The sequence below is a fragment of the Phacochoerus africanus genome, chromosome 2 (assembly GCF_016906955.1).
Source record: "Phacochoerus africanus isolate WHEZ1 chromosome 2, ROS_Pafr_v1, whole genome shotgun sequence".
Lineage (NCBI taxonomy): Eukaryota > Metazoa > Chordata > Mammalia > Artiodactyla > Suidae > Phacochoerus > Phacochoerus africanus.
This window is the reverse complement of record NC_062545.1, coordinates 53,332,456-53,359,874: the sequence shown is the minus strand read 5'-3', so window position 1 is coordinate 53,359,874 and position 27,419 is coordinate 53,332,456. Positions and strand designations below refer to the sequence as shown.

The window sequence follows — 27,419 nt, the reverse complement described above, 5'->3', positions numbered from 1 at the left end:
CATTAGAATTTGAGCTGCTAAGAAATGGTTGTAAGTGCAGTACTGCCTCATTTTTTTAGAAGTGGGTGGTGAACCCACTGGGATGACAGAAAAAGGACTTTTATGCTAGGGCAGGGGTATCTATGAAGCCAAGAGAAATAATTCTAAAGCATGGTGAGAGAGGTGTATCTTTTTCCATCTTTTGACGTTTAATGTGTCTTTTTATATTTAAAATGGTTTTTCTTATGGGTAGAATATAGCTGGGTTTTGCTACTTTATCCAATCTGACAATCTCTGACCTTTAAATGAAATGTTTTTACCCTTTGCAAAAATGTATTCAGTGATATGGTTATTTACTGTTTTGAATTTTTTTTTTTTTTTTTTTTTTTTTTAGTCTTTCCAACTCTCTCTCTCTCTCCTTTTTTTAATGGCCAAATCCCTGGCACATGGAAGTTCCCAGATCAGGGACTGAAGGATTGAATCCAAGCCACGGCTGTGACAAGCCAAATCCTTTAACCCACTGTGCTGGACCAAGTATTGAACCTGTGCCTCCACAGCAACCTGAGCCACTGCAGTTGGATACTTAACCCACTGCACCACAGTCAGGAACTCCTCCATCTTTTTTGTTATTGCTTTGTCCTGCATTTTATTGGTTTCATCATTTATAGGTTCCATCATATCCCTTCTTTTGGCTTGTTGTATCTCTGCATCCCTGGAAAAGACAGACAAAAAAACGAAATGAAAAAAAAAAATTTTTTTGTCTTTTTTTTTTTTTGCCTTTTCTAGGGCTGCTTCTGCGGCATATGGAGGTTCCCAGGCTAGGGGTCTAATTGGAGCTGTAGTCACTGGCCTACACCACAGCCACAGCAACGTGGGATCCAAGCCGTGTCTGAGACCTACACCACAGCTCAAGGCAATGCCGGATCCTTAACCTACTGAGCAAGGCCAGGGATCAAACGCGCAACCTCATGGTTCCTAGTCGGATTTGTTAACCACTGCGCCACGATGGGAACTCCAGAAATGAAATTTTTTTTAATTAAGGTATGATTAACATATAGAACATTATATTAGTTTCAGGTGTACAACATGATTCAATATCTGTATACATTGTGAAATGATCCCATGTTGTCTATTTAATATGTCACTTTACATAATTACCCCCCAATTTTTTTCTCATAATGAGAGCTTTTAATAGTTCCATTCTCTTAGCAACTTTCAAATAGTTGCTATCTAGTATTATTTTGAATTTCTATCAAATATTTTTCTTCAGCATGAAGAAGCTTCTTGTAGTACAGGCGTAGTAAGAATAAATTCTCTCAGCTTTCATTTTTCTGAAAATACATTTTTCTTATTTTTGAAGAACACTTTTGCTTATATCATTCAAAAGTATATCAAAATTGTAGGTAGTTTTTTTCCTTTGAGCACTTTAATGATTTTATTCTTTTGTCCTCTGACATCATTTCTCATGAGAAATCAATGGTAATTCCTATTATTGTGAATTTGTATATATTGTGTCTTCTTTTTTCCCCTCTTGTTTTCAAAATTTTCTCTCTAGGCAATTTGATTAGGCTGTATCTTGGTGTGCTTTTCTTGCATTTGTCCTGTTTGGAGCTGGTGGAGCATCAATTGACTTATGAACATCAACATCAAAAAATGTTTTTATCATTAATTCTTCAAATATCATTTTTGCCACCCCTTGCTTTCTGATTCTAATTACAGATGTGTCAGCAGGTCAGATTTTGTCCCACAGGTCACTCAGACTATTTCATTTTTTAAAGCTTTTTTTCCCTCTCTGCTTCAGTTCTGTTGCTGTGTCTTCAAGTTCACTGATCCTTTTTCTTTTCTTCAATCTTTTAATTCATTGAATGATTTCTTTTTTTTCTGTTACTCTAGAAGTTTCTTTTGGATCTCTTGTCTGTCTCTTCAAGTATGTTTCCTTGTATTCTTTGTTTTCAGGTCCTCAACACTGAGTGTATTTTGCCAATCCCAGTATTTGTTCATTTCTGGGTCTCTTTCTCTTAACTGCTTCTTCTCCTAGTTGTGGTTACTCCTTTCTCCTGGTAATTCTAGTAATTTTTTTTTTTTGGTCTTTTTGCCTTTTCTAGGGCTGCTCCTGCAGCATATGAAGGTTCCCAGGCTAGGGGTCTGATCAGAGCTGTAGCTGCCAGCCTACAGCCAGAGCCAGAGCAACTGGGAATCTGAGCCGCGTCTGTGACCTACACCACAGCTCACGGCAACGCCAGATCCTTAACCACTAAGCAAGGCCAGGGATCTAACCCGAAACCTCATAGTTCCTAGTCGGATTCGTTAACCATTGAGCCACGACGGGAACTCCTCTAGTAATTTTTTAATTGAGTGTTTAATATATTGTAGGTTTTTACATTGTTCAGTGTCTTAGTTTTCTTCTTTTGAAAAGTGCTGAGCTTTGTTCTGACAGGAGTTGATTCCCTCCAGGCTTTTCTTCTGCTTTGTTAAGGGACATCTAGAGTAGCCTTACTTACTCTAGTAGAGTTTGACACCACTACTGAGCACAAAGAACCCTTTTGAGATTTTCACTGAACTCCCCTACTGAAAATGAGGATTTTTTTCCACTCAAGCGAGGTTAGAGCTTCAGAGTCTCCTTACCCTGTGCTAACTTTGGAAATTGTCCAGCCGTCAGCTTCCCAGTCATTCTTTGCCCAAGCCACATATAAATGACTTCGTATTCAGGAAGGAAGGACTCCAGGGGACCCCATGCAGATTACTAGTGCTCTGTTTCTTCATAGTCACCTCCTCTCTTTATCACTGCCCTGCAGCTTCGAGTCACCTCATCTTTTCTGTCCTCCTATCTCTGTCTCCTTAGCACAATGAGACCATCGTGATCTCACCCTCCACACTCAGCACTCCAGGATGTACGAACGTACCTTCTAGTAAGTGGAGGGCTCAGCTCACTTGTTTGTCTTGTCTTAGGAGTCATATTTTGTGCCGCCAGTTGTCCAGTGTCTGGAAAGAGTTGTTTCATATATCTTGTCCATTTTTCTCATTATTTACAAAGTCCTTAAAATCCAAGATGGTAGAGAAAAAGCCCTCCTAGAGTCCATCATTTAAATTAAAATTTGCGCCATATTTTCCAACAGAAAATAAAAAATGTATCTAAGGAGTTCCCGTTGTGGCACAGTGGTTAATGAATCCAACTAGGAACCATGAGGTTGTGGGTTCGACCCTGGCCTTGCTCAGTGGGTTAAGGATCTGGCGTTGCTGTGAGCTGTGGTGTAGGTTGCAAACACGGCTTGGATCCCGCCTTGCTGTGGCTCTGGCGTAGGTCAGTGGCTACAGCTCCGATTAGACCCTATGTATTTTTTAGATTTTTACATTGAGTGTTGTTAACTTATTTTCTATTTATGCAAATAATATTTTCAAAGTTACAAGGTAATGGAATATAATAATAAAAATATGTAACATTGAATATGTAACATCTTCCTGCCAAAAAGATGAGAAAAATAAAAATTAATACTTTCATTGTTTTCCAAACTGTGAGATGAGCTGGATATTGTTATCTCTGATATTTCTCATTTGAAAACTACCTTCTCAATTGGGTTTTATTTTTTTCATTTTTGTATAAATAATTTCCCTTGGTGTTTCTTTCCAAAATCTCTGATATGCTATTTTCCTTCCTTCTGTTTCTTGTCTGTCTCATTTCTCTCTGTGTCTACCAATGTTATTTCTCAATGAAATGAAGAAAAAAAAAAACTGTTAGCATCCTCACTTGATGGATGGGAAGATGAGGCATTGTGGGTTTGTGACCTGCTGATGGGTCTACAGCTCAAAGTAGTAGAACCAGGGATTGAATCCAAGTCTTCTGGGTCCTGGTCATGCTCTAAGCACTATGCTGCACTTCCTTGAACTGTGTTTATACTGCTGCTTTGCAGTGACACAAATACTACATCCCCTTGTATTGACTTCAGATAGTTCCCCAGTCCCAAGTAGTTGTCTAAGTTCATTGTTACACCCTCCTGTATCTCCTGCTTCCTTGTTTACCATCTTTACTTAAGCAAGACTAATCACTGAAGTGTTTAAAATTCAGTGAGTCCCACTCAACTATTAGAATCTTAATCATCTGATATTGGTCGTAGCACCTAGGATTTGTCTAATACCAAGTAATTTCTTGGTAACTGTTTTGTGAATTTTATTAAGTCTGCTGATACTTAGAAAACCCTGGGCAGTCGTCTTTCTCATATGAAAGAAAAGCAAAGGCGAGCTTTTCAGCTTCAGAATATAGATGTTGATATAGTTAACCACCTAACCTAGCATATCTACCTAAGTCACAATACCTGGGCTTTTCCACCCTTGTGTTCCTTATGAACTAAAATGGAGATGTTTCTGTATGTAGATCTCACTAGAAGCATTTCTGTTTGACTTACTCATTTTTCATACTTCAGTTGTTAATGATACTCAAGTTGTCTGCTCCATTCTAAGAGAAGAGTGAAGAACAGCCATTCCAGAAGCAAATTCTCTCATACCTCGTGCAGTCTGTCTCCCACCAGGCCATGCATCCTGTCTCTGAATCTGATCTAATCTTCGAAATGCAAATAAGATTTTGAATGATCATTTCCACTCTGAAAAGGCCATTACTACTCTGCAGCCCATGAATCTCAGGCAGTCCTTTAATTTAAGGACCATAAACAACAAATTAAACATTGATAAAGAGATTCAGGCCCCATAGTCCTTGCCTGCTTTCGCCAAGTGTAATCTGGTGCCCTCAAGTTAACATGGACACGCCTTTCCCTTCTGCATCCAAGCCATTGAGATATAATTTGGGACTTTAGCTGAAGAGTGGAGGCTGTAGAAAGCTAGTATTTACCTGAGGGAGGGATCAGAGATAGACCTTTCATAAGTACTACCTAAAGATCACAGTAGAGATAACCATAAAAACCAAAATAAATCAACTTAAATAAGCAGAGTGTCAGGGTTTCATAAAAGTGCAATTTGAGATTTCCATCCTCAAAAAAATAAGTAAAATAATAAAAGTTTGTATTAAAGATATAAAGCCTTTGGAACAGCTCTAGAAAGATTTATTTGGTTAATATTACAAAATATTAAAAATATAAAACACATAACTATTTGAAAGTACAAAAAAAAAAACCCTAAGTCTTATGAATTAAATTCTTATTAAATCTTTGCCCCAAATAGTATGTTCTTTTTCTTCCTTTTTTCTTTTGTCTTTTTGCTATTTCTTGGGCCACTCCTGCAGCATGTGGAGATTCCCAGGCTAGGGGTCAAATCGGAGCTGTAGCCACCGGCCTACGCCAGAGCCACAGCAATGCAGGATCCGAGCCACGTCTGCAACCTACACCACAGCTCAGGGCAACGCCGGATCGTCAACCCACTGCGCAAGGGCAGGGACCGAACCCGCAACCTCATTGTTCCTAGTTGGATTCGTTAACCACTGCGCCACGACAGGAACTCCCAAATAGTATGTTCTTAAAGGTGTCTTTATGTTAACATTTAAATAAATTGTTCTTATGCAGATTTCTTTTGGAAATACAGTCTTTTCCTGGAATTTGACTTTTCACAGTATGATCCATGTATTCTTAAAACTGTTTTCTTCAGAAAATTACAGTGACGATTTTGAAGATGAAGAGGATGTTGATGCACCTTTGACCCCTAAGGAAGAGACTTATTCCAAAGAAAATCCCAAATCAGAAAAAATATGTGTACCCAAGCAGGTATATATCAATTGATGTTTGACCATATGGAAACTTCTTTCATCACCTTAGCTGACTGTTGCTGTATAAAGAGCATGAGATACAGATTTCTTTATAGTCTTGCTCATTGTTGTAAACTTTTAGATCTCTTAATACTGAGACATTTTCTTAACCCAGGATGTCAATTTAAATCTTATTAAAATACATGGCATTAGATGATTTTTTGGAAAGATTTCTTTTGGGAAGTTCCCTTAAGCTTTAGAAAACTTCATTAAAATCTCTAATTTTTAAACAAGTATATTAAATTATGCTTCTCTTTGGTAGGTCTTGTTCCTGTCATGTGCAATACATACCCCAGCTCAGTATTTAGGATAATAGTGACGTGGCTATCCGAAACTTATTGGGCTGAGATTGTAAATTATTGTGTTGTTGGACTCCAGTTCTGTCATTTCTCAATTCTTCCCAAGAACTGGCTACCAAGATTGGCTAAGGGTACTGTTCCATATTGCCTCCCAGAAGAGCTTACCCTTGAAGCTACCTAATAGGAACCAGTAGGACAATTACTGTGTGTTGTGTTGGTCTTGATCTGGATACAGTTTGTTTTGGGACCATGTGTTAGAACTAGATGTTTTGAACATATATGAAACCGTAGACTCTAAATAAAAGCAAGAATCACCTTCTGAGTATTAAGAAATACTCTTAATTTTTATAATTTACTTTGTCCTAGGTTGTCTTACGTAAGTCAGTTGTGGGAGAAAAGAATATGACCTTAGAAATACATGAAGATTAATATGATCTGATGATTATGTTTAGAAACTTGATGGTATCAATCCAAGGTATCAATCTGGAATATGGCAATTACAATGTTTTGTGTTATAATAATTTCCTTTAGAAAATTAAGTAGGTCAGTAGAAGGCACAGTAGTTTGGTAAATTAAGAAAATATAACCTGTTTAAAATGTGTCCACCTAAGTGTGGAAGCCTAGGAGAGAGCTGACTGTTAAGGGTCAAAACAGGAAGGATGTAAAGCTCTGCTGTTATAATGGTCCTGCCCTCTGCCTATCTAGGTAGAGAATATGGGTGACACAATTAGAAAACTTACTCCAAGGGAACCTATAATTTTGAAAAATTTCAACTATCTTGCCATTTGATGCCTGCCTTTTTGAAGATTTTGTCTCAAAATGTAGATGAAACAATGGGTACAAGTTATATTTGATCATTGATTTTGAGCAGTAGGGAAAAATGGTGACATTACAATAGCAAGAGTTTCATGTGAATTAACCACACGTCTTGCAGTTCAAAAAATAAGAGAATTTCTGAGCAAGGTCGATGAACACATGTCATCTGGGTACTTTAAACAAGGCTTATAAAGGCCTGAATTAATTGCTGGTAATCACCAAAGTTCTGAAGAGACTTCTAGAAGTTCTCTCACAGCTCCATTCTCTAGTCTTGTAGAACTATTGGTGAGTGAGAGTGATGAAAGAAACCTGGAAAGCACATTTCTTGATCTTTGAAGTAAAGCACTGGCTTTCTTTTTTTTTTTTTTAAAGCCGCACCTGCGGCATATGAAAGTTCTCAGGCTAGGGGGTCAAAGCAGAGCTGCAACTGCCAGCCTTTACCAGCCACAGCAACACAGGATCCAAGCCACCTCTGCAAGCTACACCATAGCTCACAGCAGCTTGGGATCCTTAACCTACTGAGCAAGGCCAGGGATTGAACCCCCATCCTCATGAATACTAGTCAGATTTGTTTCTGCTGCACCACAATGGGAACTCCCCCAATTTTTTTATTATTTGCATTGCAGTTATTTCATATAACTTTGGTTTCAAATCATATAGTTTATTTTTTTAATTTAGGAAGAAGAGAAGACTGGCATGTTGGCTAATGGTAAGTATTATATATGTTCATAAATTTTCATTGGTAAAAAATTGGTCTGTTCAGAACTATATCTTAATTACGAATAAATTACTATCGCTTTGTTTTCAAACATTTACTGATGAATTTAAGTTTACAGAATTTTTTTCAGTAGTATGTTCCTTATGCCTACCTTAAATTCTTCTTGTATTTAAGAATATTTCATTTTTTAAAAGCCCAGGACCAGATGCCTTTATAGGTAAATTCTACAAAATATTCAAAGATGAATTGATATCAGTCCTCATTAAACATTTCCAAAAAATAGAAGAGGGAATTCTTCCAAACTCATTTTACAAGGCTGACATCACCCTGATACCAAAACCAGACAAATACTCCTCAAGGGAGGAAAACTACAGAAAAGCAATTCTATTAATTGGTTAGCAATACTGTTTATTTCAAAAAGAATGAACTACTTAGAAATAAATTTCATCAGAGGTAAATTACACTTAAAAAACTCCTAAAACATTGATGAAAGAAATTGAAGAACATGCAAATAAATGGAAGACTTTTTGTGCTCATGGATTCAAGAATTAATACCTTTAAAATATCTGTACTTCCCAAGATGATCTATACATTCATTGCAATCTCTATCAAATCCCAATAGTATTTTTCACAGCAATCTTAAAATTTGTATAGAACCGCAAAAGACCTCACATAGCCAAAGCAAGCTTGAGAAAGAGCAAAGCATGGAAGGATCACACTCCCTGATTTCAAATGATTACAGGGCTGTAGTAACCAAAACTGTGTAGCACTGGCATGAAACAGGCATATAAAACCATGAAACAACATAGCCCAGAAATAAATCCATGCGTCTGTGGTCACCTGATCTTCAATAAGGGCACTAAAAATACACAGCAAGGAAAGGTATTCATTCGCTTCTATACATCATGTTCAGAAAACCAGGCATCCACATGCGGAAGAAGGAAATTGGACTCTTATCTCACACTACATACAAAACTCAATGCAGAGACTTAAATATACGACCAGAAACTGCAAAACTACTAGAAGAAAGCATAAGAAAAAAGCTTCTTGATGTTGCACTGGGCAATGATGTTTTGATGTGACCCCAAAAGCACAGGCAACAAAAGCAGAAATAGACAAATGCAATTGCAGCAAACTCAGAAAGCTTCTGCATAGCAAAGGGAAAAACAGAGTGAAAGGGCAGCTATAAAGTGGGAGGAAATATTTGTAAATTGTATATCTGGTTTACTATTAATTTACATTAATATTCTATATAATGTAATACTCAAAATATATGAGAAACTCATGCAACTCAATAACAAACAAAAAATTAAAAATGAACAAAGAACCAAATAGACATTTCTCAAAAGACGACATACAAGTGGGCAAACAGGTATGTGAAAAGATGCTTAATTTCACTAATCATCAGGGAAATTCAGATCAAAACTATAATATCACCTCACACCTGTTAGAATGACTGTTATTCGAAAAAGGAAAGATGATAAGATTTGGCGAGGATGTGGAGAAAAGGAAACTCTTGTACCCTGTTGGTAGGGATATAAGTTGGTGCAGCCACTATGGAAAACAGTATGGAAGGTCCTGAAAAAAATTAAAAGTGAAACTGCCTTATTATTCAGAATCCTACTTCTGGATATATGTCTCTCCAAGAGAGATCTGTACTCCCATGTTTATTGCAACATTTTTCACAATAGCCGAGATACAAATATAACCTAAATGTCTATCAACATTTGAAAGGATAAAGAAAAATGTAGTATATATAATATTACACATGAGCATGTATATACAATGTATTATTTTGCTTTAAAAAAAGAAGGAAATCCTGCTGTTCGTGACATGGATGAATGCAGAGAGCATTATGTTGAGTGAAATAAGCCAGGCAGAGAAAGACAAATGCCACGTGATCTCGCTTATGTGCCAGACACCTAGAAACACAGTAGAATGATGGTTACCAAGGGCTGGGTTGGGGGACATGGGAGGATGTTGGTTAGGGGGTACCAAGTTTTAATGATGCAAGGTAAGTTATGGAGCTCTAATGCACAGCAAGTTGATTATAGTTAATAGTTTTGTATACTTAAAACTTGCTGAGAGGGGAGATCTTAAGTGTTTTCACCACATACACAAAAAAGGGTAAATGGCTATGTTAATTAGCTTGATTGTGATGATTTTTTTTTCGCAGTGTATATACATTTGTCAAATCAACAGGTTGTACTTCTTAAATATGTACAATTTTTAATTGGCAAATATACCTCAAAAAAATTGGGAAAAAAAGAATGTTTCTTTTTTGCTCTTTTTCTCAGGCCCTTTGCCTGCCACATATAAATATACATTAGATCTGTATATATGCATAAATATGTATTGATATAAGCCTACTCTTGTATATAAGAAAATCAAGCTTTAGATATATGATTATATGTTTATATACAAGTATTTATCTTTGTTTTTATATAGATTGCATATGATTTAAATATTTTATTAATAGAACCATACCAACCTCTCTATATTCCTAATGTTTTTTCTTTTATGTTATTTCAGTAGTGCTGCTTGATTCACTGGAATCTGTTGCAGAGGTCAACTTTGATGAACAGAACAGGGCAACAACCAAGCCAGAGGTCCTCCCAGATATGAATGATAATGAAATGACAGGAACAGGTAAAAGTGAAAAACTGGCTATTCTCTAAGTGTGTAATATTATATGACTAATTGACCTCATTTTTAGAGAAATATATGTGTATGTATAATATATGTATTAATATGTAATATATAATATGCTATATTAACAATAAAATTTTACATTTTTTAAATTGAAGTATAGTTGATAATGTTATGTTAGTTTCAGATTACAACAAAGTGATTCAGTATGTGTGTGTGTGTATCATTTGCAGATTCTTTTCCACTCTAGGTTATTACAAGATATTGAGGAGTTCCCATTGTGGCACAGCGGAAGTGAATCTGATCAGGAACCATGAGGTTGCAGGTTCGGTCCCTGGTCTTGCTCAGTGGGTTAAGGGTCCCTGTTGCCGTGAGCTGTGGTGTAGGTTGCAGTCACGGCTCGGATCTGGTGTTGCTGTGGCTCTGGCGTAGGCCAGCAGCTGTAGCTCCAATTCCACCCCTAGCCTGGGAACCTCCATATGCCGTGGGTATGGCCCTAAAAAGCAAAAAAAAAAGAAGATATTGAATATACTTCCTTGTCCTATATAGTAGGTCTGTTTTTACCTGTTTTATATGTAGTAGTGTATATCTGTTAATCTTAGACTCCTAATTTATTCTTTCTACCCCCATTTTACCTTTGGTAACTAAAGTTTATTTTGCATGTTTGTGACTCTATTTTGTAAATAAGTTCATTTTAATCATCTGTTCGTATTCTGTATATAAGTGATGTCTTTGACTTAGTTTACTTATTATGGCAATATCTAGGTCCTTCCATGTTGTTGCAAATGGCATTATTTTATTCTTTTTATGGCTGAGTAACATTCGATTCTGTGTATGTACCACATTTTCTTTTCTTTTCTTTCCTTTCTTTTTTTTTTTTTGTCTTTTTGACATTTCTTGGGCCACTCCCACGCCATATGGAGGTTCCCAGGCTAGGGGTCTAATCAGAGCTGCAGCCACCAGCCCACGCCAGAGCCACAGCAATGCAGGATCCGAGCCGCGTCTGCAACCTACACCACAGCTCATGGCAATGCCGGATCGTCAACCCACTGCGCAAGGGCAGGGACCGAACCCGCAACCTCATGGTTCCTAGTCGGATTCGTTAACCACTGCGCCACGACGGGAACTCCTCTTTCCTTTTTTTTTAAATACCACATCTTTATCCATTCCTCTGCTGATGGACACTTAGGTTGCTGAGTGTCTTGGCTATTGTTAAGTAGTGCTGCTATGAACATTAGGGTGCATTAGAGTTTTCATCTTTTTTGAATATATGCCCAGAAGCAGAATTGCTGGCTCATATGGTAACTTTATTTTGAGTTTTTTGAGGAACCTCCATACTGTTCTCCATAATGGCTATACCAGTTTACATTCTCACCAGCAGAGCAGGAGGGTTCCTTTTTCTCCACACCTTCTCTAGCATTTATTTTTTGTAGACTTTTTGGTGATGGCCATTCTGACTTGGGCAAGGTAATACCTCATTGTAGTTCTGATTTGCATTTTTCTAATAATTAGCGATGTTGAGCATCTTTTCATGTGTCTATTGGCCATCTGTATGTCCTCTTTAGAGAAATGTCTGTTTAGATCTTATGCCCATTTTTTGGTTGGGTTGGTTGTTTGATATGGAGCTATTTGTGCTGTTTGTATATTTTGGAAATTAAGGCCTTGGTTGCATCATCTGCAAATGTTTTCTCTCATTTCATACACTGTCTATTCTTTTTGTTTATGGTTTCCTTTGTTGTGCCAAAGATTATGAATTTAATTACGTCCCATTTGTTTACTTTTGCTTTTATTTCCATTAACTCTAGAAGATGGATCCAAGAAAATTTTGTTGCAATTTATGTCAGAGAGTGTTCTGCCTATGTTTTCCTCTAGTAGGTTTTTGGGGGTTTTTTGCCCCCACCCCTCCATGGCATATGGAAGTTCCAGGGCCAGGGCTTAAATATGAGCCAGAGCTGTGACCTACGCCATAGCTGCAGCTGTGGCAATGTCAGATCCTTAACCCACTGCGCCAGGCCAGGGATTGAACCAGCACCTCCACAGAGACAAGCCAGATCATTAATCCACTGCTCTACAGTGGAATCTCTGGGAGTTTTATAGTATCCAGTCTTACATTTAAGTCTTTAATCCATCTTGAGTTTATTTCTCTAAATGGTGTTAGAGAATGTTCTGATTTCATTCTTTGACATGTGGTTGTCCAGTTTTCCCAGTACCACTTATTGAAAAGATGGTCTTTTCTCCATTGTATATCTTGCCTCCTTTGTCAAAGACTAACTAACCACATCTGTTTGGGTTTATTTCTGGGTTCTCTATTCAGTTCCACTGATCCATATGTTTGTTTTTGTGCCAGTACCACACTGTTTTGATTACTGTAGCTTTATAGTATTGTCTGAAGTCTTGAGAGGGTTATTCCTCCAGCTTTGTTCTTTTTCCTAGAATTGCTTTGGCAATTCTGGGTCTTTTGTGCTTCAGTATAAATTTTAGGATTATTTGTTCTACTTCTGTGAAAAATAGCATGGGTAATTTGATAGAGGGTCACATTAAATCTGTAGATTGCTTTGGGTAGTATGTCATTTTAATTGTATCAGTTCTTCTAATGAAGAGCGTGGGATATCTTTCCATTTCTTTGAATCATCTTCAGTGTCCTTTATCAATGTTTTATAGTTCTCAGTGTACAAGTACTTTATGTCCTTGGTCAGGTTTATTCCTAGGTTTGGGGTAGGGGTTGCTTTTTCCTACACAGAGGGAATTATGGAAAAGCACAGGACTAAAATCTCAATTCTCCTACACAGCAAATTTAACTAAATACTCTGGGTGTTGGCACACAGAATATTAGTTAGTATTCATCTACAGTGCTATATTTTATATCAGCAACATTCATTCTTTATTAATAAGTATTTTATTTACTTAATTTATTTTGCTTTTTAGGGCCTCACCCATGGCATATGGAAGTTCCCAGGCTAGGGATTGATTTGGAGCTGTAGCTACCAGCCTACACCATAGCCACAGCAACGTGCGATCTGAGCCGCATCTGCAGCCTGCGCCGCAGCTCATGGCAGTACCGGATCCTTAACCTACTGATCGGGGCCAAGGATCAAACCCACCTTTTTTTTTTATTTCCTTTTATTAAAGTATAATATACTTGTAAAAAATTCATGTGTCGTCATAGTGCAGCATGATAAATTTTTAACAGCACATCTAATAACCAGATCAAAAAACAAAACATGATCAAAACCACAGTCCACTCAGATCTCTTATTTCTTGTCACTTCCATTGCAATAGTACTGCTATCTTGTTTCATCCACTTCCATTTTAAAATGTAAACATAAAAGGTAAAAATTTCAGTAGGGGTGACCACTGTGGTGCAGTGGGTTAAGAATCCAACTGTAGCGGCTCAGGTTCTGTGGAGACTCAGGTTTGAGCCCCGGCCTTATGCTGTGGATTAAAGGATCCAGCATTGCCACAGCTGCAGCTTAGATTCAATCCCTGGCCTGGGAACTTCCATATGTCATGGGTGTGGCATAAAAAAAATTACAACAGAACATTTCTGTCAAGACTTGTTATTCATTTAGTAGTTATTATCCAGTTGGGTATTCCTCCATGGTGAACACATGTGCTGAGCACATGTTCCTAGTTGTATGCTGTTTATTTAAGTACATTCACATATGCGCTGTGATAATCCACTTGCACTGTTTTCATTATACAGGTATGATTTCTTTTAAAAAACCAATGTCAAGCTTTAGCTTTTCTAATCAGTGATACTTCCTAGGAGATTCCTTTATGTCCAGGATGGTCAGATATGCATGAAAACAAAGCTAGAGGCAAAAGTTATCACTCTACCAGTCTTCAAAATATTATAGCTACGCAAGGGGCACATTTGATTGTGCAGATTAATTTCTGTTACAGTTTTTATGTTTTAAAATGAAATTCCAACCAAACGTCTGTGCAACCCATGATTTTCTTTAAAAACTATGGTTTTGTAAAACTCAGTATGAAAAATAAGTAAATAAAAAGAAATTAAAAAAATAAAACAGTATGAAAACCATTGCTGTAGATTATAAGAAAAACTCAGAAATTTTTTTTTTTAAATGTATTGCTGAAAGCAAAAATTCTGTTATGATGATCTGGGATGTTACATAAGGCTAAATTTTTTGGGTCTTATTTCTTAAAGAATGTTCTTAATTCTGAAATAATTTGCATCAATTACTGGAAGAATGTAGAGTATGATCTTCTTGTCTCATAGCCTTGGATTCATATTTCCAGCCTTGCCAGTTGGTGGCAGGGTGACATTTGACAATCAATGCCTCTAAGCCTGTGCCTTCTTTAAGAGAAGATCATGTGGTAATCAACTGAGAATGTATAATACCTGGTATACTGTTAAGATTCAACAAGCTATGGCAAGGCAACTCTGTTGTTCTCATCATCATTATTTATATCAACACTTTGTTAATACTACAAATTATGATAAAAAACCTGAAAGCATACAGTATAAATACCTATTGGCTGTTGGGGGTATTGAATTTATCTAGTGTTTAAAAAAAAAAAAAAACACTTAAAAATCTTTAAATCATCATCTGAACATATAAAATGCTTGGAAAAAAAAACATATGAACCTGGAATTATTTTCATTATCAGTTGTTTTAATGACTCAAATTAGGACAAAAGTACCTTTCCCCTGCTCTTTTCTGACCAGCCTGTAATACCGCTCTATCTTCCATTTCTAACTTTCAGGTCATTTGCTTTTCTTCCAGTTTGCTCTGCTCTTGCTTTAAGGCGGAACCTCTTCTTTCCAACACCTCACACCTGTTAAATCGGGTGTGAGCATGCAGTACTGTATGCTATTTACCACTGAGGTCATTTCTTGTATACATACTCAGCAGATACTTACGTGCCTTGGTATTTCTGTAGAGGAGAAAAAAAAAAAAAAACCTTGTGCCTTTTTTCTTTCTTAAAAAAAGGCACAAGGTATTTTTGTAAAATTCTCTCTCTCAGTCATGCTACTCTGAGTGTGACAGATGGTTTAGGACAAAAATTAAGCTTATCTTAGCAGGGAAGATCTTTTTCCTCAAGTCCTACTGAATATCCTTGCCACTTAACTGTTTTTGTTTGTTTTGTGTTTTTGTTAAAGTATAGTTGATTTAAAGCATTCTTACACAATCCTGTGTAGCACTTGGTGACCTCTTATGATTAAAGTTGAAAATACTCCCTCAGAATTTTATCCTATGCAGCTTACAGATTATATAGAGGAGGAAGAGGCAGTATACTAGGTTTTATCTTTAGGCATTAATTAGTCATGAGTATCAAGCAAAAAGGAGACTGGTCATCCTATTTCTATTTTTTTCCATTCTCCTATAGTGCTTTTATTCTTTGATTTCAAAATTCCAGTATTGGTAAGGAAAGTTACAAAATGAATAAGAAAATATTCATAAGAATCTTAGATCATTATTGTCTTTAGGTCCTTCAGATTCTTTTGACAAGGGTTTATTTATCTGTTGGTGAGCAGAGGAGGCTGTTAGTAGGGAAGGAAGAGTGAACAGTTCCATGAGGCTTTCTCTTTTGGATAACTGGGTGCAAAATCATGCCATAGCCAATACAGCATACTGCTGGTAGAACAGATTTTGTTGGGGAGTAGAATAATCCACTCAAGGATGTATTATATGTGATTTACTTACAGAACAGCCTAAATGTCTGCTAGGAAGTTTAATATTCAGAAAGGAGATAAGGACAAAAGACTCAGATTTGGGAATCATGTTCTATGGGCACTTGATGAGCTAAGGGTCTTGCTGAAATTATCCAGCCCCTCCCCCACCCCACCCCCAAAAAACAGAGAAGTTTTAAAAAGAGGGCTAAACCTAGATAGAGCTCTGAGATGAGCCATTTACCATAAAAGATGGAGGAGCAGCCATCACAGAGGTAGGAAGAACAAGAAGGTGCTATTTGGAAGAAACAGTCTTTAGGAGAGGGGCAGTGTCAGATGTCTCACAGGGCGAAGACAGTTTAAAAGGCTGAAGAAAAATGCTGCGTTTGGCTACTAGGAAAACACATATTGGATTGAAGACTTAGGGGATTGAATTTCAGTTGAAGAAATGCAATGTGTGAGATGCTTGGTGGCCCAGGAAGGCAGAGAGAAAGGGAGGATGGAGAGGAGAGGCAACATCCTTGACATATTGTGTCAGTCTGAGAAATTTGGAAATGGTTGTATCCATTGTAGAGAGGTTGGCTAAGGATGGTAGGAAGAGATGATGACTAGTGGAGTGAGAGTGTACAGTTAGCTTGTCAGGACACATCTCCACCTATTGAGAAGAGTTCCTGAGCCCCCTGTGCTTCCTGCTGGTAGACTAACCATCTATCACCAAGGTCTGTATTTCTGTCTTCATCATGTCGGTATTTCCCAGAGCCTCGTTCGCCATTCCTAACAAATTCAGGGATGATATTAATGGTTTATATTTCTTAGGTGTTTGTGTGATGGTGCTAGAGGTAACATTTATTTCAACAGGTGTTTCTTATGGACAAAGCAATAGTGACATTGAAGCTCTGCATCAGGCTTACTGTCATATAGCCCATTCTCTGGGAGATGCAGATGAACAAAGAACTGAGAGTAATGCAGTGGGAAGTATCAAAAGCTCGGCAAAAGGGCATCAAGAAAATGAAGAGTCTTCTAAAAACATCTCTACTACGGAATCTGGTAAAAGCGGATTCATTTGAGACCCTCTCTGAACAGTTTCCAGTATGGTGTAATTTAAATACAAGTTGCTATAGTGATTATTTCTCAGTATATGAATTTAAAGGGTTTGTGTAAATGAAATCTGGGAATAACTGGCTTAACTATAAAGTTAAAACTGCATATAGGATAAAATTTTAGTTCCTTCTCTGACAGACCTTGACCAAACTAAGAAATCCCTTGACTATTTTCACATTTTTTTACTTTTCCACGAACATATACGAAAGTTATTTTTTAAGTAGAGAACAGTATTTTGTGATTGGCTAAATACATAATTATTAATGTGTGTGTATGTATTTGATGGGGATATATATATATAGACAGAGGTAATATATGTAGATATATATATTTCAAATATAAATATCAAAGAAGATTTCCTAAGTACAAATAAGCTTACAGTGGGAAAGTGGGGTTATTATATGTGCTATTGTATTAACTATGTCAATCAGAGAAAATGTAATTTTGGTGGTATTAGACATTAAATTAAGCAACTTACATAATATTTTTGGTTTCTGTTTTAACTTTTCTCTCCTCTCAGATCTGCCCACCGTAGAAGAGCTGATGAAACCTATCAGAATAGATTCCTTTGGAGTCAGCGATTTTGATTTACAACCTGTCAGGTATGATTTTTTTTTTTTTTTTTAGAAAGGATTATGCAGGTTGTTTGTTTATTGTTTTGTTACTGGAAATTTTTAGAATCCTTTGTTCTGCATAACCAATCCTAGCAAATGATTAACAGGTAGCTGATACAAGTTTACCTGTGAGTCCCTCCTGTTTTCTTTTCATATTAGTTCTTATTCAGTTTATCAAAAGTCTTCTAGTGCCAAAATTAAAAATACTGAAAAAATTTCTGCCATTAGGTAAGTAGTCTTAAAGCTTTTCACTGAACAATAAAATCCCTTCAGCTTTATTTGTATTTATTTTTTTTTCCACTGTATAGCATGGGGACCAAGTTACACATACATGTATACATACTTTTTCCTCCCATTGTTGTGTTGCGATGTCAGTATCTAACATAGTTCTCAATGCTACACTGCAGGATCTCATTGTAAATTAGCTCAGGGACAGTTGATTCAAACACTGCGAGGGAACATGGATTTTATTCTCTTTGTGAGTCATCCATTCGCTTTCTTATAAACCAGTTAGTTTTGCACTTAGTCACAAACCAGTGATCATCTCACAGGGTGAGTTCTTTGGTCACAAGAGAAACGGGCTTGATGAGAATGCTCCAGCTCTGATACATTTTAATGACAGGGCATGGAACCTGGCTGTTCTTTACCAACTCAGAGTAGCATATCACAGTAACCTTGTCTTAAGTCAGCTTCACACTTGGTGTCGCACTTAGGAGTGTCCTATCCGTCATCTCCTGAGAGCCTCATAATAAGTAGGTCAGCATCTTTATCCCCATCATTCAAGTGATGAAACAGAGGTAAACCAACTTAGTGATGGAGGCCTCACAGGAACCTGCTGAAGATGATGATGATGACAGCTAATATTTTTATCACATGCTTACTATGGGCCAGGTTCTGTGCAAAGTTCTTTACACATTAGATTTTAGTTAATCTTAGAGCAACTCTGTGAGGTCTAGTCCATTATTCTACCTATTTCGTAGATAAGAAACTGCAGCTTAAAGAGATTAAATAAATTTTTCAAGATCAGATGGCTGTAACCCAGGAACACATACAGGTTGTCAGGTCTTTGATCTCCTTGAAATAGTTCTGTGAAAAGCCTTCATCCATTTACGTATTCATTTGTTCATTTGTGTTTTGAACAGACAAGTTTTTGAACCCTTCCTTGAACCCCATCTTCATCATGTAAATCCACTTGCAGTGATTTCTTGGCCTCATTCCTGCGTTTGTGCTTGTTCAGAGAAAATGATACAGTATGGCTTACACTAAACCCATCCACCTGAACACAAAGTCTAGTGTTCTTCCACTGATCTGCAGTGCTAGTTAGTATTTTTAAAAAGCATTGTGCTCACTTATCATTTCTATTTGGGGCTATGCTAGTGTTACTGAAAAGACTTCTTACATATCTATGTTTTTGTTGGCATAGATGGCACCATCTTAGTAATGTGAATTCTAAATAGGGATTTTTTACATTTGTGTTTAAAAGCCAAAAACAAGTATACTTACATTAAAGGCGTAACAATAATTATAGAAATGACAGTAGTATAAATGTTAGAACACTTATCAAATATTTTTTCTGCAAACTGTAGTTTAAGTAATCCTAGGTACTGTAACAAATAATCCTTGAAATTTATTTATTGCTTACATGATAATTCTGTATGTCTCCAATTCGGCCTTAAAAGGACCAAAAAAAAAAAAAAAAAGAACTGCTATATTTTCTAATGATTCATAATTTCTAACAGTTGTTAAGAAGCCAGTCTACCTTATATGAAAAAGGTAGCTTCTTTAACTTTCTTTTTTTTTTTTAAAAACTCCTTCTTTGCTTTATTTCATATAAGGTACTTGACAACACTTAGAGGTACGTTCTATCATTTTTTCCACTTACCACATAATAAAACTGAGGTCAGAAAGGTGAAGTGAATTAACCATGGGCTCTCAGACAGAAACAGAATCCATGTTTGAACTCATAGCTGTCTGGGTTTAACACTGCTCTGTGCACTCTACCATACCACCTCCTTGATCCTTGGAACTAAATGGCAAATGGAACATGGAGCTCTTTCTCTCTGGAAATAATTTGGAATAGTCTGGATCCTTTAACCCACTGCATGGGGCCAGGAATCGAAGCAGCACTTCCACAGAGACCTGAGCCACTGAGGTTGGATCCTTAACCCATTGTACCCAGTGGGAACTCCTTGTATGCTTTTTGACCATTTGTATTTCCTCACCTCCAAATTGCATGCTTAGCGTGTATGTGTGTGTGTTCAGATCTTTTTCTACTAGGCTGCTTGCACGTGGTGACCACGGTGGTGTTTTCTACTTTGTTTCTCTAAGTTCTTTGTATATTCTGCACACCAAATCTTTTTAGTTTTCAGATAACTTTGCCCCATTTTCAGTTTGTCTCCACTCATTATGGCATCTTATTGACAGGCTGCTTCTAAAATGAAAATGCAAGGGGCTTGAATAGCTAAGTAACTTCTCAAAAAGCATGACAAGATGCAGGGACTTGCCCCATCAGATAGTAAGACAGTTTGATGTTACAAAAGGTTAGACAAATAGACCAGTGGAAAAGAACAGAGGGCCTGGCTACTCAGGTATCCTACACACATGACATCTGATAGATGACAGGACGGCATTGCAGAATAATTCAGTAATTTCAGCAGTGGGACAATTTACTATGTGTATGGGAAAAATAAAATCAGATGCCTTCATCATACAAAAATCTATTTTGGATGGATTGAAGATTTAAATGTAAAAACAAAGGAAAAGTTTAAAACTTTTAGAGAAAGTTTAGGAACTTAGAGTATGGAAATTGTTCTTAAATATAAAACAAAAATGCAAGCCTTAAAGTGGAATTTCGATACATTTAAACTTTCTTTTAATTTTACTTTATAAATTACAAAATTAAATGATCTTATTGACTATGATTAAGTAATTTGAAAATGTCAATAGCCGTAGTTTTGGAGCTCCCAAGATATTCTGGTATCTAACCACATTTATAATATTTTAAAAATCTAATGGTTTGAAATGTTACATTGCATTTAAGTTTTAAACCCTAGAAATTATTTTATTTCAAGATCCTAGTGATTTTCTTCCTTCCTTTTCTTTCTCTCTCTCTCTTTTTTTTTTAATGGCCGCACTTGAGGCATATGGAAGTTCCTGGACTAAAGGTCAAATCAGCTGCGGCTGTGACCTACACCACAGCTGCAACAATGCCAGATCCTTTAACCCACTGTGCCAGGCCAAGTATCTAACCTGTGCCTTTGCAGCAACCTGAGCCACTGCAGTTGGATTCTTCACAGTGGGAACTCTGATTTCCTTATCTTACTTTAAAATTTTCCTATGCTTTGATGAAATTTATGCCTTTAATATTCATATTTTTTACCTTATTAACATAAATTTTGGTTACTTCTTTGGTTTCTTCTAGAAATGTATAAAATGTTTTTCCTGCCTCCAATGTATGTTGACCTGATAAGATAATATGGATAAAAGCATGTTACAGAAAAGCCATTTAGAAATTCTTTTTTTATTTTTCCTACACAAAAGCAATCTCAGTCTTGTTTGGTTTGGCTTTCCTTTGAAGTAGGTGTCAGAGTCAACCATGAAGTCCCTTAAATTATACTGCATTAAAATCCTTATATGACATTTAAAGCAATTATGTGATTCTATGAGTAATATTTGGTTAACCAGAATTTTAAATAATATATTTAACATTAATGACCCAATCTGAATAGTCACAAATATTAAATATATAATAAATTTGTAAATTACATATTATAATAATATATTAATGTTAAATATATTTAGTAGTATAGATATTAATAGTATGAATAGATCTTATATACATTAGTAACACTGATATTTGAGGAGTCGTAAAATGTTCATCTCTGTGTCCCGTATTTTTCTATAGCTATAAGAAATTGACTGAGAATAAAGAAATCGAATTTATTAGCCCTTTACCCCTGAAGATGGACCCAAATGTTACATCTCAAGAACCACAAAATGTGAGCCAATTTTTGGACAAAAATGAAGAAAATGTAGTTTTACAAATGGCCACAGATGAAGGTACAGGAAACAACGGTGCAAGAGTAAATACGGTGGAAGAACAAATAGATAAAATGTATCTTGATATTTTGAAGAAAAAAATATCTGTTGCTCCATCGTTATTACCTCAGGATGACAAAATAAATAAAGTAAGTGTTTATCATTTAAACTGATTGGACATATTTTTAAAGTTATATGACTACAGTTGATAAGTATGTGCTTCTTAAGTTAGTGGGATTGATAACATACTGACTTCCACATAGAATCTGGGTGTTTGTGAGCAGCATCTATTCCAACACCCTGTAGTCCCCAAATTTAAAAATACCACCTTAGCATTAGCTTTCTTTTAGAAGTCATTCTTTACATTTTCATTTTTTTTTTTTGTAAACATAGTCCAGAATTTGAGTAGCATAAGAAAATAAAGTATATTCATCATTCTAGTGCTTTTCATTCAATCTTTCCAGTAGTCTATTCTGCAGAAGGACGTAAGTTGGCATTTCATATGCATGCTGTTAGCAGCTGTTGGGAAACCTATTTTTCACTGTTCCTTTTTTCTGTCCTTGATTTATTCTGTTTACACAGAATATTATATGTTTATTTTACAGTTTTGAGTTGTGTGTTTACCATAAACTATCTCCAGTTCCTTATGGCATAAGGCACGGTACTAATAAATTTTGTCTTGCAAAATGTGGAGGAAAAAGAAGATAAGATTTTCTGTAATTTCAAAACATGTTCTTCCCTACTCTCCTCCATATTCGTTCTAGTAATTACTTGTCTTGCTTTCTAGCAAGCTTATTTTGTTTTATTATTTTGCTTTGTTTTACTCCTAACTTCAAAGACATGTTTCAAAATACCGAAATTTGATGACTTAGAGAACTTTACTGTAGTGATTTGCCTTCTCTACGAACTATGTTCTTTTGTAATCACTATGCATTTGTTAAATCTTAATTTACATCTGTAGTTGAACTTTATAGAAGTGCTAAAGAGTTTGTACTTGTGCACAGACTTCTCAATCTCAGGTCAGTTCTGGAGAAGAAGGGGCTGTAATTGGTAGACAGCTGCCATACAAGAAGGCCAGAAGTGCACCTCCTTTATTTAAAAGAAAACCCCAGAGTGGATTATATGCATCAGTTCGGAGCTCAGGCTACGGCAAACCCAGTTCACCATGCAAGACATTTTCTAACCTTGAAAAGAAAACCTCAAAGGACATTATGAAAAGCAAAAACTTGAGATCCATTCCTACCTCAAATCAAGCTAGGAAAAAAGGTAACCATAGACTTTTCATAAGAGAATTCTCTACACATAGTATATTATTTTCTTTTCCTTGTTCTTTACTTTCCCTGTTTCCTTCTCTCCTATGGACTTCCCATATACATTTTAAAAAATTAATGATCGGGGGAGTTCCCGTCGTGGCGCAGTGGTTAACGAATCCGACTAGGAACCATGAGGTTGCGGGTTCGGTCCCTGCCCTTGCTCAGTGGGTTAACGATCCGGTGTTGCCGTGAGCTGTGGTGTAGGTCGCAGACGCGGCTCGGATCCTGCGTTGCTGTGGCTCTGGCGTAGGCAGTGGCTACAGCTCCGATTAGACCCCTAGCCTGGGAACCTCCATATGGCGCAGGAGCAGTCCAAGAAATGGCAAAAAGACCAAAAAAAAAAAATTAATGATCGGGTAATGCATTCCATTTCTGAAAGATTAATTCAGTTGAGTTCAGGAGGTTTTCCATCATTAGATCTAAGTTACCCTGAAAGAGCCCTAGAAAGTGTGAGAAGTGAATATAAGATGGGAGAGTCAAACCCCTCCTCATCCGTAATGTTTGCCAGAGAAGAGCTGTCAATTCAGAATGCAAATGGCAATGTACAGATGAAGGCTGATACAGAGAGAAGTGTATGTTCAGTATAGACTTGAAGAGTCAGATGTTTTATATGTCATAGAGTGCATACTTATATCTGCCACAGTACCTCTCATGTTATTTCCTAATGTAGTCATTTCTGTTGGCAGTAGGAAAAGGGTAATTTTCCACTTAGAAGCCCATGCAGCTAGTAAAGAAATAGAAATGTTCAAGACAGGCAAAAATTTCTGTTGCCTTTAGACTTCAGTGGAGAAGGACAAGCAATAGAGCAAGAATCTTTGTGATTAAATTGAGCAGGTGGGAGTTCCCGTCGTGGCGCAGCTGAAACAAATACAACTAGGAACCATGAGGTTGCAGGTTCGATCCCTGGCCTTACTCAGTGGGTTAAGGATCCAGCGTTGTCGTGAGCCGTGGTGTAGGTCACAGACGTGGCTCGGATCTGGCATTGCTGTGGCTCTGGTGTAGGCCGGCAGCTATACCTCCAATTAGACACCTAGCCTGGGAACCTCCATATGCCATGGGTGCGGCCCTATAAAAAGACCAAAGATGAAAAAAAAAATTGAATAGATGACCAATTTCATCACTGTTACCTGGTGTTAGTTGTCAGAGGAGAACCACCCTCACTGGAAAATACCCTTCCAGCTTAAAGTGACTCCCTTCCCTTCCCCCTAGATATCCATTCCAAGACCACTTGGACTATGTTTAAAACTTGTTGGCATTAAAGACTCACTTCTCCGTCTATATTGGTGTGTATTCCCTATAGCAACAGGTTGGCTATTATGGAGAGAAAGGAGTAGGATTCTGCCGGCTTAACACAAGCATCCTTTCCTCTTGTTCTTAACATCAGGACCCCTATCCCGTCCCCTAAGAAGTCTCTTGTGTTCTCTTATTTCCTTTTACTTTTCTGTAGAACATCTGCTTGTATGATGTCATGTGTACATTGTCACTAATAATGACCCATTGGATCTATGCTTAATGTTAAGAAAAACATTTGAAGCATTTCCAAAATTTTAGAATCAGCAAGAGGAATGTGAAAATTTTTCATTAATGGTTTAGAAGTATTCATTCTGAACTTTTGGGAACAAGAAAATGAAATTCTGTTTTTAATATTATTTACTTGATTGTATTTATTTTAGATAAATTAACCTCTAACATTTTTAAGTATATCCAAATCCATTCATATAACATACATTTTTTGAGCACCGACCTTGGTCCAGGCACTGTTAGAGGCCTTTGAGATACATTGGAAGACAATAGGCAAAGATACCTTTCCTCTCCCATTGTGTGGAACTTTCATCTGATGAGGAGATAACAACTTTTAACAATAACCATAAGAAATAAGTAAATGTTATATGCTAAGGAAAAATTTAAAGTAGAGTAGGCCTTGTTAAGAGAGAACCATTTGAACAAAGACATGGAAGAGGCAAAGGAATTGTCTGTGTGGATATCTTGGGGCAGCATATTCCAGAAAAATGAATCAGCCAGTGCAAAATCCTGGAGCAGGCAAGAATAGCTGGCATATTAATGAGCAAGCATGGGAGCCCGTATAGCCGGAGCAGAGTGGGTAGAGGGTAGGAGAAGATGAGATCAGAAAGTCACAGGACAGACACATAGAGGCTTTTCTAGGGCATTTTAAAGACTAAAGCTTTCACTCTTAGTGTGGAAAGGTGAGCTGCTGCAAAGTTTTAAGCATGGGAGTGAGTTCGTCTGACTTATCCTTTAGACAGAATTCTCTGATGTGTTATAGACCATCCACATACAAGTGTATTCACATGCCATAGAGGGCATAGGAAGAAGCACAGAGACCAGTTAGGAAGTGATGTTAGAAACGCAGGCTAAGACTGATGAGGCTCAAACCAGTGTATCCTCAAAGAAGCCATTGCATACAGGTATATTTAAAAAATAGGATCGAAAGTCTAGAGGATTGGCTTGGGGTTGTGAGAGAGGAGTCATGGATGATGGCAGAGTTTTTGGCTCAAATAGCTAGAAGAATGAAGTTACTTTCCATGGGATGGGGAAGGCTGAGGTAGTGTAGATTTAGAGGTGGAGAGAAGACCAGGAGTTCAGTTATTGGGGATGGTTTTGAGATGTCTGTTCTACATGTAAGTGGAGAAGACAAGGAGGCAGTTAGATATAAGTGTCTAGAGTTAAGAGGAAAGTGTGGACTGTAGCTATCAGATGTTGTTAAAGACGAATTTTTTGAAGCCATGGGGTTTTTTTTTTTAGTTGAAGTATAGTTGATTTACAGTATTGTGTTAATTTCAGTATATAACATAATGAATTGGGTTTTTTGCAGATTATATCCCATTATAGGTTATTATAAGATATTGGGTATAATTTCCTTTGTTTTATATATATATGTATATATATATAATTGTCATTTATATATATATAAAACAAAGGAAATTATACCCAATATCTTATAATAACTTATAATGGAATATTATATATTTGTGTGTTTGTGTGTATATATCCCAAACCCTTGTTGCTTAGCTATTACATATATGGTAGTTTTTATCTGTGAATCCTATATACCTAATTTGTTACCTGCTCCCTTGATAACCACAAGTTTGTTTTCTATACCTTTTTCTGTCTTGTATATACATTCACTTTTATTTTTTAGATTCTATATATGAGTGATATATAGTATTTGTCTTTCTCTAGCTTATTTCACTAAGCATAACATTCTCTTGAGATTGACTAAGGTTGTCAAAAGAGCATATCTAGAGACAAAAAGCAAACCAGAGCCTGAGTTCCAGGCATGCTAACCTTAGGATGTCGGGAGCAAGAGGAGTAACCTGCAAAGAAGGCAGAGTAAGGTTGGAGGAAACCTGAGTATGTGGGGTCCTGAAAGCGAGTGAAGAAAGTGTATATAGGAGAACAGATCTGCCCTATCAGTTGCTGCTAAGAGGGAAAGAAAGATGGAGACCGACAGCTGGCCTTTAAAAGAGGCCATCAGTATTCGACAGGCAGTTTCCATGGATATGTGTCTGTGAAAGGCAAATCGCATAGGAATATGAGTGGAATTAGATACTTCAAGTTATAAACCACCCTGGACAAAAGGGTGTAAAAGCTAGGGGAGAAAAATAGCAGTTGCCGGCATGGAAGTGGAGTCAGGAACAGCCTTTGTTTTGTCTTTAATTGAAGAAAGTAGAGGGGAGAATTATTAGAGCCTTGTCCTTGAGTAGAGGAACTATAATGGGATCTAGCTTACGCTGGAAGGGTTGGCTTTGGAGAGGACCATGGACAGTTCATCGATGAGATAGCAGATAGGGTGGGGAAGAGGTGGGTGCAGGTACTGGTAGGTGGGTAGAAACAGTGAGAGAACGGAATGATTTCCTCTGGCTGCTTCCTTTTTCTCTGAGAAGTAAACGGTAATGTGATGAAGTAGACTGAGGGTGGGGCAGGGGTGTTGGAGGAGAGAAGATGTAAAAGAGGAAAATTAGACCACAAAGAGCAGGAAGCATCTACCTGAAGTTAGTGACTGAATATTAGTTGAGACCAGGCAGGGTTTGTGTGTGTGTGCACATGTGCACATGTATATGCACAGCCACGTTCTGCTGCACAGTTGCAACAGTTGCAGGTGTTGCATAGTTGTGTAGCTGCATTTATCAAGAAGAGTATTTTTGGCCAAATGAGTGCAGTGAACTGAGAGAGGAGCAAGAAGGGGGCTATCAGGGTATGTGGAAGCTAAGTTGAGTCATGAAGGAAAAAAAGACATTGAGGGTATATGTACAGTATGAAACAGGCAGACCCATAAAGTGAGTTCCATTGGGGCCAAAGGATTGTGGGAATCTGAGTACCAAGGGCATGAGATAGAAGGTAGGGTCGATAAAGAGTAAATGCCAGGAGTTCCCGTCATGGCGCAGTGGTTAACGAATCCGACTAGGAACCATGAGGTTGCGGGTTCGATCCCTGCCCTTGCTCAGTGGGTTAACGATCCGGCGTTGCCGTGAGCTGTGGTGTAGGTCGCA

At 37.2% G+C, this 27,419-nt stretch overlaps 1 protein-coding gene across 3 annotated transcripts in view; it reads left to right on the top strand.

Moving 5' to 3' along the window:
- Nucleotides 1–27,419, top strand: part of CEP162 (centrosomal protein 162) — a 108,969-nt gene that overhangs the window by 24,009 nt on the left and 57,541 nt on the right. For all 3 annotated transcript variants that reach the window (XM_047760495.1, XM_047760476.1, XM_047760485.1), the window contains exons 7-13: nucleotides 5,569–5,684; nucleotides 7,519–7,549; nucleotides 10,091–10,207; nucleotides 16,701–16,889; nucleotides 17,464–17,545; nucleotides 21,462–21,744; nucleotides 22,600–22,861. In XM_047760495.1, the coding sequence (XP_047616451.1) occupies nucleotides 5,569–5,684; nucleotides 7,519–7,549; nucleotides 10,091–10,207; nucleotides 16,701–16,889; nucleotides 17,464–17,545; nucleotides 21,462–21,744; nucleotides 22,600–22,861 (1,080 nt within the window). The remainder of the gene's footprint in view (nucleotides 1–5,568; nucleotides 5,685–7,518; nucleotides 7,550–10,090; nucleotides 10,208–16,700; nucleotides 16,890–17,463; nucleotides 17,546–21,461; nucleotides 21,745–22,599; nucleotides 22,862–27,419) is intronic.